At 35.0% G+C, this 12,824-nt stretch overlaps 1 protein-coding gene across 2 annotated transcripts in view; it reads right to left on the reverse strand.

Annotated features, from left to right (window-relative positions):
• sema3ab (sema domain, immunoglobulin domain (Ig), short basic domain, secreted, (semaphorin) 3Ab) overlaps positions 1–12,824 on the reverse strand; it is a 120,368-nt gene that overhangs the window by 12,150 nt on the left and 95,394 nt on the right. For both annotated transcript variants that reach the window (XM_066723651.1, XM_066723650.1), the window contains 9 exons: positions 11,381–11,474; positions 8,478–8,597; positions 4,844–4,986; positions 3,529–3,643; positions 2,775–2,844; positions 1,578–1,722; positions 995–1,214; positions 622–713; positions 108–149 (listed from right to left, as the gene is read on the reverse strand). In XM_066723651.1, the coding sequence (XP_066579748.1) occupies positions 108–149; positions 622–713; positions 995–1,214; positions 1,578–1,722; positions 2,775–2,844; positions 3,529–3,643; positions 4,844–4,986; positions 8,478–8,597; positions 11,381–11,474 (1,041 nt within the window). The remainder of the gene's footprint in view (positions 1–107; positions 150–621; positions 714–994; positions 1,215–1,577; positions 1,723–2,774; positions 2,845–3,528; positions 3,644–4,843; positions 4,987–8,477; positions 8,598–11,380; positions 11,475–12,824) is intronic.

Raw genomic sequence — 12,824 nt, forward strand, 5'->3', positions numbered from 1 at the left:
CTCAAATCAGCATTTTCATCTGCTTTTTTACAATCAGCTGTATATAAGAAAACTAAGAGTAGACCATTCAATGTCTAACGTATTATTAAACACTACAAACACCTCACCTGTTTGGTTGAAAGCTCCATGGCTGTGATAGCAGTAGGTTCCTATGATGGGTGAAAAAACAAATACAATTAGGTTTTCCTAAGTGATTAGTAAATGTCATTGGCAAATGCATTCCAAGCATCATCATATCAGTGTCTGCATGCATGCTATTGACTTTGGCACTGATGTGCTGCTCCAGGGAAGTGGTATTTATATGTATTTGAGAATCTTGACCTCTGTATTAGACTTCACAGTGAAAAAGATAGTTTCGACTAGTTTCCCATCTGTGAGTACCCACATAGTGTCAAACTACATATACTATATATATTACACCTTTATACCTTTGCTTAGACATTAAAGTCTCTATAGCTGAGGTAAAAGGTGAATGGCAATTAAACACCACATGCTACAACATTGAGCTGTTAAAATAGTGTCCTCCTGTGTAGGCATTTCTTTACAACACATTCTTTATCACACATCCAGCTTTACTTTACTGATATGCATGAGTTATTTAAAACTGAGAAGTAAACCTACTCTGAACACAGTCATTTCCTCCAATAGCACCTCCTCCAGGTCGTGCCAGGTCTCCTTAGGAATCGATACCACTTTCAAAACCGTGCCAACATCTTCAAAACAAAAGGAGACACATACCTGTGAGTTCATACACTCAAACCTGTGGGAAATTTCACACTGAAATGGACCCATTAGTGCAAGTCTATACCGACACAGAGACAGGAGAACGTGGAGAAAGCAGGCGCACAGTACTAAGTGGTTAATATCTGCCTGAACATGTTCTTCAACAAGCATCGGTTTCCTTGGTGTGGATCAATAAAATCTTTACGAAGATAACTGAGGAAATGACTTCACATATAAAACAACAGAGTTGGTTGAATAATATGATGAGTACCTGTTCCAATGAACATGACATCGTACTGCCCATCCTCAGCATCCACTCTGTCCACCACTATCTGTGTGAACTGGTAGTCAACGTCAGTTTTGATGATAATTGGACGGTTATTAATTGGATGGACAGGGTTGTACATGGCAGGGTGGCTTCTTGCAAAAGTGATGACATCATCAGGAAGATCTTTAGTAGAATCAAACCCACCAAACGTTTTGCTTGGGCACTACAGAAAAAAAAGGACAAATAAAAAAATATGTACAAATTATTAAAGAATATAATCATAAACTGAAGTATTGAGTATTCAGTATAGATTGTAAATATTAAGAAATATATTGTTTTATGTTAAATATAAAGATAAAATCTATCAAAATAAAACAATGTGAATGGGGTTGTTAGAGAATATGCATTAGTATTTCATTGACATTGATTAATTTTATGGAGCCAGTAGTTTCAATTTTGTAAAAAATAAATACATAAAATAAAACAAAGACCATGTGAATATGACCTTATGTATGAAGCTTTATTAATCTTATAATTCGGGCACAAAGCATGCATGACAATCAGTTTAATTCAATTGGTCTCTTACAGTTCCAGGACGTGGGTACGGCACTCTTCCTTGGAATGGTACCCACTGATAATTGGGTCCCTCTCTGTGTGCATACGGTCCAAGAAACACTCTCCGCACATCAGTCATGCTGTACATGCATACTGCTGACCCCTTGAAGATGTTGCTGGGGAAAACAAAATAAATCTATTGAAGTCATTATGTGCTAGACTTAATTAAATTAAAGATTAGTCTAGTTGATAAATTGCCTGCTCTATACAATTAGCACCACATATTGATTAAGATACTGTGAAAAATGAATGTATTAGCATTTGTTTAGCAAAAAATTTAATTAACCAAACCAATGACTGTTATCACTACCAAATGCAACAAATAAGCAATGACCCTCTTCAGAACGTGGATTAACATGTTACAGTTTTCTAATTTGGTCGAATCAAATGGAGTTTCAAAGAACTAATCCTCTATTTGCCTTTTCATTTAGAGAACGTGTTAGAAAAGCAATGCTATGAAGATTTTATTTGCAGGGACTGTACAAATAATTGAGTTTGTACATTCACATTGTTTGGTTTATTTAATGAAAAAGCCTAATTGTATTAATTAAAGCAAATTAGAAAGAAAACTAAAACAAAACAGAAATATCAGTTTAAAATATATTTTAAAAATACAATTTAAACAAAGCCTATATTTCAACAAGGCAACAATAATTCATTGAGATTTATGCAGATTTAAACCCAAGTTAAATCGCACTGTTATGTATTCATAGTTATTTTTATACAATTCTTATTTTCAACTTCCTCCCACCTTGTTGAGCACTTAAATAATTAACATTGCTACTGTAGCCTTTAGTGATGTAGCTGCACATGACTGTCAGAAATGCAGGGCCTCTTTCTCGAAGGAGACTTGTGTTTCATGTTAACAAGATTTTCTAAAGCCTTTACTGAAACTTGAATCAAGGGCACAGGTATTAAAGAGCAGGAGATTGCTAAAAGGCATTTTCCAATCCTAGTGAAGTGAGGTCAACGGGATGGCCACCTATAAATGTATTAGCCAGCAGGAACAATATCGGGAATGTACTGATGTATGACATTTGCAGAATTGTAATTTATCTATCTATAATCTGTTTACTCAGCATTTTAGAAAATGAAAAGGGATAGCAGGACACATTCAACAAAAAAGCACTGTATGCTTTGAAAGAAACCTACTAATAAATAATCGTACCTGGATGTTGAAAATACAGCATATATAACAGGGTTCTTGGGATCCTTTGAGGTCATCAGAAAGACATCCTCTGAAAATAATAAAATATTTGTTTACCTACAAAAAGGTTCACGTATGGAACTATCACAATCAACATTCACACTCTTCCTTTGCGTGCTAGGACTAAAGGCATTAAAACACTGGATCCGATGATGTATCTGATTTTTAAGTGCGTGTCGTACAGCAGGAATGCGTACATTTTTTAATTGTAATTAGTTTGATTCAATCAGATTTTACATATGCTAAAAATGACACTGACCAATGAAAAATGACAGGAAGACGTGGATTGATGAAAAAACGTATCATCTGCGTGTCTAACAACGGATAACTACAAGAAAACAAATATAGACAGACAATATATGAAAAGCTGGGCATGAATGGTACCTACTGATGTAGCTAGAATTCTCTTAGAGAAAAAACTAATATGTGACTTACATTATTTACAAAAATATGCACTTTCAAATAAATAGTTTGCACCATGCACTCTGCTTTTGTGTCTTTACAATGAGGAATAGTTTTTGTGTTTATTTTTTTTATTTTTTTTTACATATCATTGAAAGTGAGGATGTAAAGAAACAGTGGCTTAGCTTGTGAGACGGAGAAGCAGGAAAGGCTGTGTGTCTGGCGCGGTTTTAACGGATCCAATGTGCAATTTTACGGATGATGGACTACAAATTACGTTTCGGATGTGGTGTGCAATGGCCTTTATACTTACGCAGTTCATCAAAGTGGGTATCGATGCCATTGGATCCTGGCACAGAACAGATGAGTCTTGCTTTTAGGAAGGTGGTCCATTTATTGACCAGGCTTCTGTGACCTCCAAAGTCATTCTGACATACAAATTAAATAAATACAGAAACACTAGTTATTTTTTATATATATATTATATAATTATAATTCTCAAATTTAGATAATAACATATATTTTGGGATCTGATTCCTGTCTTATGATTACAGCATACCATAACACTTTTCTGATTTGTTTCTATCCCCTTTATCCCCCACAGTTGCATAAAAACTTTTATTATTTGATTACCCATAAAGATTTTCTTCACCTTTTGAAGTATGAATCCACGATACACCCAAAATACTAGTGATGCTGTAATTGGGAATGCATTTATATGGATTTTAAAATCATGCCGTAAACATACATGTGTGCCAAGATCCCATGGCGTATTTACAGTGGTAATCTTTGGTATTTTTATGAGGCCCTGCTGAGTGCAGTATGCTCTCATATTCCTACTGCCTCCATGTGGTGCCCATCATAGACTATGATCTTCAGCAAGGAAATGTAGGCGACTGTGTTGAAAAAGCCAATGAGTTAAAAGCTTTCAGATTGGACAAATACCACATTTATGGGCACAATTATTAGTTTTTCTTTCTTCTCATCAAGAAACTACTCTCACTGAGTTCATTAGTAATAACTGATGGGTGATTCCAATGCAGCAGCTGGCACTTAAATCACAGCTGCAGTGTAAACTGACCTGGTCTTAGCTTAGCAGCATGCACTGGTCATACTGGTGTTCAGTTTCTTTAGCTTACAGTTTTGTCGTGACAGCCGAAGACACTTGCATTAGTGCAGTGATTTTAATCAACTTGAAGCATTTGTTTGGTATGTTCCATGTAAGCCATAGGACTAAAACTGTTCCACTACTGTCTCAAAGAGTTGCAAAAGGCAAAATAATATAATCAGTTCAGAACTGTTTTCAAGATAACATGCACATAATGATGCATCTGTTTTTCTTCATGTAAATAGACAGTGCTAGTTGACAGCCTCAGCACCAGTCCCTTAAACAGTGCTGTTTAGTGATTGTCTTCTGTGAAGAGGCAGTCAAATGTTTACACCTTGAACTCAGTTCAGTCAACTAGAATCCTAGAAAACATATCATTGGTAACTACAAACAATATTCAGCACACTAAACACTGAATTACACTGTGTGTAATTCTGATCACTAAAGTGACACACACACATTAGTTTATTCCTATAAGATGAACATGTATTATTTTGATGTATTTGGTAAAGGCTGTTACCTTACAGAGCTGTCCAATCCTAGCATGGGTTGCTTTCCCGGTGTGCTCTCCATCCATTGCATTTTCTCGGAAAAATAAGTACATTTTATCATCTTCAGGATTATCACTCTCTGGAATAAGATGGACACTCACAAATCTGGGATCTGAAAAAATCAAACAAACACAGGAACTACATCAAATGGGAGTAATTATAGTATGTTAATAAATCAGTTTCAATTAATAATTGCTTCAACTGTAAATAGATTTAGATGACAAATCTGAATGTCAAATCCACAGTGACAAGAATAATATTCTCAACAGTTAAAACATTGCAGTTCAGTAAATTACATTTTAATCTTTATTTTGTGAATCCTAACATGTATCCCAATATATTGCACTTTTCTTAATGCACACATTGTTGCCACAGCCTTTTACTATCATTTGGATAATAAACACTGAAATGTTGATTTCACTATTAAACTCAGAATTGAATACATTTCAAAATCACATGATAATAAAAGGTCTTAGTTTTAAAGCTAAAGGCCCCTTTCAGATTCCTGAATTGGAAGTCAATGTATACAGTCATTTCCATATTATTTATTCTAATAATTTTAATTGCTAGTTTACCACCTGCTAGTTTAGCTCCTTGGCCATTTTAGTCTCTTCACTTTTGCATTAAAGTCACACACTCATGTTTGCACTTTGACCTTTCTGTTTCTTTACGTGTCTTTTCTTGTAATACTACACTTCTTGTTTCTTTGGCTTGTCTGCTGTTTTTTAAATGCCCACATAGTCTAATACATACACACATATACCCATATCACAGGTCAACTTATAAAATAGCAAAACCTTGGACCAGATGACATTAGGACAAGTAATATGGGTTAGTTCAAATTAAATAAAAAACACATCAAGCACTACATATTCAGATTACAGTTATATTATTCTTGTTTAAAAAGACCACTACCGATCTGGAGAAAATAAATAATAAACTTATTTTTCCAAGAAGTCGAGCCATAGACAGGAAATAAACATGTTCTGTGTTTTGCCATACAACAACTGTTTCCTGAGAATCACAGTAGGTGGCAGCTCTTTGAACATGTGCAGTAAATATTGGAAAATCAACCACCTACAATACATAATGATATGAGAAATTATTTCAAAAGCAAGTAAATCCTGCTTCAGATTGAACAAACAAACAAACACAAATAATGGAACTGACATGGCTGTGATATAGGCTAGAAGTACAAAATTGCTGTCACACTTATTAATCTCACAGCTGTATTGTTATTTGGAGCTCCGGACACAAACCTATATTTTTCTCATTTTGGGGATCCTTTCAAAAACAACTGATTATCATTGCCTTAGCTACTGGTCTTTCATCTCATAAGACAAACCCTGAAACGTGCTGTTTGACTGCACAGATTTTGTCTATCATCACAAAAGAGGCACACAGGGGAGCTGAAGAGTTGGAAGGTCAGTTTCGCCTTTTCCCATTGTTCAATATAATTCTTCAGAGATAATGCATGTAATCTGTTTAGATATAACGTCATACAGCTGTCAATCAAACAGCATTGACTAGTTGATATTAATGAGATAAATAATAATAATAATAATAATTATTATTATTATTATTATTATTATTATTATTATTATTATTATTATAATAAACTATTTCAGTATGTGGCTTTTGAAGATGATCAGACTTTATCATGCATAGATTCATAGGGGTTTGTTTCTGTGTATGGCTATTTACTTTTCATTATATAAAATTCTATACATGCCTTTGTGTAGTGAACTGGAATTCACATTCTGTATCATATTCAGTTTCAGACTCAGTGCCATCATGGATCAATACAATCATCAAAGCAGCAGGAACAATAGCACCTAACAAGTATAATACATAGTGTTTGCTTGTATGCTAGTAACTGTAGTATTTACAGTTCCATTCACATTGTACTTTGAATATGTTGCAATCGGTTTCTGTGGGCCAGGAAGATTTAGTTTCACATATATTTGTCAGTTTGGGTTTTATTATAATCTGTATATTACTTATTATTGCTTCTGCTCGTACCCTGCAAATTTATATTGGTAATAAACTTTTAACATTATTCACAGATCAACATCTGACCTTTAATTTATGTGGATAAAGCAGCACCGAAGGGCATTTGTTTATGCCTTTAACTATTCAGCAAATATGACTCTTATATCTGCAATACTGGCCACTTCTCTGCAGTAGTTTAATCTGATTGTTGACCTAAAGTTTTTAGAGTGGAAAAAACAATCGAGCTACCAACAGAAACTAATTAATTTGCGAAGAGCTATGTCAGCAGGGCTGGTCACACCGCTGTGACACAAATTACTGTGGCATCTACTTCAGCTTTAATCTCGCTGACTAACTCCCAGCACACATGTATACAGAGACCAGAATTACGCAGTGAACAGTAAATCCCTATTGAGCGCCAATGGAAAAGTACCGACTTGATTTGAGGAAATTGGTATTGACAGGACAAGTACTAATTAAACTGACTAAAACAAGACAACTTTCTCCAAAAGGCTACACATCAAAGCAACACAAATTGGCTTATCAGATCCTACAGGCCACCCTCCCCCATTGTGAAAGTTCTTTCAGTTGGGATTCAGCTCATATAGAGGTTCATAGTCCTTACAAGTTTCAGCTGCTCTCAAAAAAGTACAATAAGAGCAGATCCCTTTTATAACAATAGTCCCTGTGAAATAGTTTGTTATAAAAATCCTTCCACTTGACCTCCTTTTTTAAAATAACCCTTTGAAGTACGTATTTTGTTAAGGCATTATGTAAGCATAGAAGAGTTTAAATCAAACAAGCCTTTATCAAGTGGGGGGGAAAAAAAACATGTTCAAAAGTCTCAATCTGACATCTATTCTTTAAACCCCGACTATCTTATTTGCTTTTCTACAAGAACAGACAATTAATACGCCTGAAAAGAAAGGACCTAATGAACACAAAGATTACATATAACATATCTGCGATAACAATGAGAAAGGATTATTGTTGGAACAAACGTTCTCTTTATACGTTGTTTAGAGAAAAAAAAAGTGCAGTCATGCATGACAAAAAAAAAAAAGATTTAGTTTGATGTGAATCTTAAACATAAGATTAACGCTTAACGCTGTGGGAAAATATGAAAGCATTCTCCAAACCTTAAATTTAGGTATTGTATGTTGTAATTCCTTTCTGAGAGCAGACAATTTGCTAGAGGGCACTTTACCCTCTTTTTTAATCTCTGAAGTGGGAATGAAACATCAAAAACAAGTGTGTTATGGACAGTATCTGATAACAGTTATCCTCTTAGCAGTCTGTCATTCAAAGCATGGATTAAAGCAAAGCCAAGGATGCATTGTGTCATCAGGTCTCACTTCCTGGAGTGTCGAATGTGAAAGAATGCTGAACAGAAAAGCTGCTTGTCTGGTGAGCTTTGGTATCAACAGTGATATTCTTTGTTGGTTTATGAAAAAAGAAAGCAGAGGTTAGTTCCCAAACTATCATAAAAATAAACTTGAAGTGATTCCTATCTTATAGCAAGAGTTTAAAGGTATTAACAGCTGGAATGTCTGTAAGGGTAAGGGATTCCATCAGATGTGTTAAATACAAAAGATATTTCAGTTCTCATACCATTTAGCCACCTTGAATCATGCTGTTCTGTCCTGATTGGATGATGTTGTCCCAACGTACGGAAAATGGCAAAATCTCTGCCCATGAAATCCGCAGAAGTCCCAGAATACAATTCTCCATCTGCAATTTAAAAACAAATAAATTAATAATCTTTGGAGCAACAATCTGGAGACACTGAAGACGCATATTGACCTCTGGTATGTGCAGTATGAACTACAGGTAACGATCACAGGATTTCTTTGATACATTGTTGGACAAGTACATATTAATTTTAATGTGGAATCCATTAGAGTTTATTGCAAATGGATTTGCTTTGTTATTTTAATCTGGGGGAAGGTACCTGAAACAATTGGGTTACTGTGGTCTCTGCATACTTCATACAGAATAGACAACAAGTAGATCTTTGCAAAATGTAAGACCGCATATGGTGTATTCCTTTCTTTTAAAGAAATACAAATACTTATTAATTACATGTGCAGTCTTCAAACTATTGAACACAATCATTAATTCATTTCTGCCAATTTAATTATGTTAAACATGCAAATAATGTTGTACTTAAAACACAGTACATAAAAGCTACTGCACAACAAATGCCAATCTGCTATAGACCAACACGTCTGAGCTTCAACTGTGGAGTCTGTTAAAGGAGGAGGGTAAAGATGTTCACAAGAGCAGGGCATATTGGGGAATCTGAACAATTTTCTTTGAATTTTTTGTTAAAAAAGGCCCTCAAGAAGATTAAAGAGAACCTTCAATTACAAAATCACCAAAAATCGTCTTGACCTTTGAAAACATTAACTTGAAAAAAGGGAAATATCACATCAATTAAGAGGGTAATTTTCACATTATCTGTAACTTTCCGTTTCCCCCTAACCCTGACCTTTTGTAGTGAGCATCATGAAATGTGAGATTTCACAGCAGAAAGAAGCGTTTTCCTTGCGGATCATCCAGATCACATTATTCTCATTTAACAAAGAAGGAAGCAGAAACAATTAGTGGTGTGAAATTTCCCATTGAGGTTACAAACACCCAGAGCCATATGGCAATGATGAAAAACGAAAAGGGTGATAAATATGACGGTGGAAGTGATTTGAAATTAAGGACTCGCCAATGAAGAGATTTACAGCAATTGATTCTGACTGACCTACCGGGAGGGATCATAATCATAAAAAAAAATTAAACAATCAACATGTCATGCATAATTCAGCCATTTAAGATCAATTTTCCTGTCAGGTCTTTACTGGGTTCCAAAAGATGACGATTTAATTAAACCTTTCAGCAATGAAATGTATTTTCCTGCCAAGTTGTGTGTTATATGTAGGTATTTATTTTAACAACCAGACATTTACCAGTGATTTCATGGAAATAAATACCTCATTTTATGTAATACATGTTTTTATTACTATTTTTAATGTTATTGCATTTCACAAACATTGTAAACTAAGGTAACATCTTCCAATAGCAGGATGTCAGTATCCTGCAATGCAAACCTTTACAAACTGGTTGGTCAAGAGCCTGTATTAGACAGAATGATTACTAAACCATATGCCTTACAGGTGTCAGCGTTTCTGCCATCACAAGCTAGGAATGTGCTCTTCTGATATTGTAGAGGTTTTCATCTCTCGCTGGGCACTCAAGGAATGCATTCTGAAGGGTACTTAGAAATCCATTCACTCCTTCTGACTTAATCTGTTGCAGTCAGACAGATCTATAGTTGAATTACTTTCCTCACTGAGCAAAGTCAAAGATGAGAAGTGAAGCATGGAGCCACTGCCATAGAGCCACATGGCGTCCAAAAAGAACTTTTGCAAGCATGGTATTGTGTTGGTGGCCTGCTGCCATCTCAGATAAGCAGAGTATATTATCTAATCACTGATCTGTAGTCTGTATATAGGCATTCAATGAAGCAGAACTCCTTTGAATACTGCATACATTATTTTGTAGAAGTATAAAAGAATAAACTTGTTTCTTTACTAAATTCTACACAAGGAGAGACCGCCCATTAGGCCATTCATTATTTCAAAGACCGCTTGTGATGTTTTATGTTTTAAGTGCTATCAATGTAAGAGACGGATTTAAAGCTGAAGTATCCACTTTGCACAAAATATGACATTGCAGCTGACACTAGGTGAAGTCTAACCACCGAAAAGCACTATGTATTAATAAAAAGAGCGTGTGGTATGGTTTCTATGCCGGGTAATTTAAGACCGTTCCATTTGTGAATTGGAGGAATCTTTTCCAAATTGTTGGCATCATTAAACGAGGTGTCATGTTTGAGTCAGCATACTTTCAACGTGATCTCAGCTGGCCACACGTTTTGCTGATAAATGCAATAACAGACACATATGGATTAAAGGATGGTTTTATTAAAATACATTAAGATTACTTTTCGACGGACTCATGACTGAACGTTTTCATCTGGAAGTGGTTTAGGGAGCGACCTCTCGGAGATCAACTGCACTTGGAAAACTTCTGTAACAGCTGCTCTCTTGAAGGGGGGGCTTGTTTATGGTAGCAGCTCGAGACATCTGGATGAAACCGCCATTGTGTGTGTGTTTTAAAGTGTTGCAGAGAAGCTGACAACAATTTCTTCATTGCTTAGACCAGAGAAACAGGATAAATGACTTGGAAACTAGTTTCACTCATCAAGGGTAATATTACACATTTCATTGAAAGTTTGAACATCACAAAACACCCACAAAAAAGCAAAATACCTTGGACCAGTTTATACTTTCAATGAAAATGTTTTGATCTCAGCAAAAATTGGGCAGACGTGATTTCAGCCATAGCCTTCATATTATCTGCTCTCTGCTTCCCAGCCTTTTCTATTTTTATCTATGTGGGCAACTCATTGAAAAGGCCCAGGGGGGAAAAAATGATCAGTCTATCTGTGACATACTCACCAATTAAAAGAGAAGCAGTCAGCAGCTTTGGGTCATAGGGACTTTTTCCTCGGCCATTCTCAAAGTGGGATGTTTCAAGTCTGAAGATATTGTCCTAGTTATAAAAGTAAAGATAAAATTCACATTACAAGGGAAAACATATATAGAATGAGTTCATACGTGCACATGTATGCATTAGATCATTGTAACTCAAAGTTGATTTGGAAAATAACATTTCACAGTACATACAAATACATGCAGATCTATGACTGTCAATATCATATATATCAATAATATATACTTTATTTGTTCACATATCTGCTGCATATTCAATTACCATGCTGGATAAAACTGAACATGATGAAGAGTCTAGCAAAGTGAACAATTTTAAAATAATTATGTTCACAGAATTTCTTGTTCACAAATTGGAACACAAGGAATATCTGAATTATTATCTACACTATGTCGTAAGTGGAGGGGAACATAAAACATTTAAAAAGACATTAAAGTGTACGGTTTTTATTTTCTCCATAGTAATTGCAAAAATTATAGTGTAATAAAAAAAATGTCATTCAGTAATTGTCTTTTATGAATCATTGACATTTTGTGGATGAAAATGACAATTCCACTTTAGGATAATCAATTAAAAGAACTCAGTACAGTGAAACATTTTCAATTTTCTACTTCATTTGCTGAACCAAATCGTTTAAGGAGCAATCAGTGAATCATTTAAAACTAGACAACTGTCACACTTGACCAGCACACTGCAATCTATGATATGAAAATATCTTATTGGTTGGACATGCTTGCGGGGAAACACATTCGACTTCTTTCAATTCCTTTGAAACCAAGAGCCATTAGTTTCAGACAGTATGTCTCAGCACAAATTAACTCAGCAGCATCCTAATTAAAACATTATTGTGGATCAAGTGTAGTGGAAATGGCAAGTTTACCAGCATTGATTAATGAAGGCAGAGGAAGGGCCAACTCACTCATTTACAAGACAATGAATTCAATCAACAGGATTGAACTTGCATCGCCAGCGAGGGAAAAACAATTCTCCAAAAGCACTGACAATTAAAATCATTTGACAGAGTAACATACTGTTGTCAAGTGTAATATATCACCTTGTTCTCTGTCTCTTTCAAGGAAATTAACCTTTACAAAATGATGAAAGTAGAGAGTAGAAGAGAAAGCATGAGTTGCATATCTAATGCCATCCAATACTAGATCCATAATCATATAACTTTTTTGTGTCTGTTTAAGAAAATCTTTGCTAAAAAATAAATACAAATACAATCATATATAACTGAACTGTGCACTCTCTTAATAACATACAGACCACTCATATATACAAATTTGATTTTCGTTCAGAATGCCATTTAATAACAAGACCTCCTCCACTTTCCCCATATAAAGAACGCTCTCTTGCCATGTTGTTGTCCTCTTGAAGTGTAAGATTTTC

The sequence above is a fragment of the Amia ocellicauda genome, chromosome 15, assembly GCF_036373705.1.
Source record: "Amia ocellicauda isolate fAmiCal2 chromosome 15, fAmiCal2.hap1, whole genome shotgun sequence".
In the NCBI taxonomy this organism is placed as follows: Eukaryota; Metazoa; Chordata; class Actinopteri; order Amiiformes; family Amiidae; genus Amia; species Amia ocellicauda.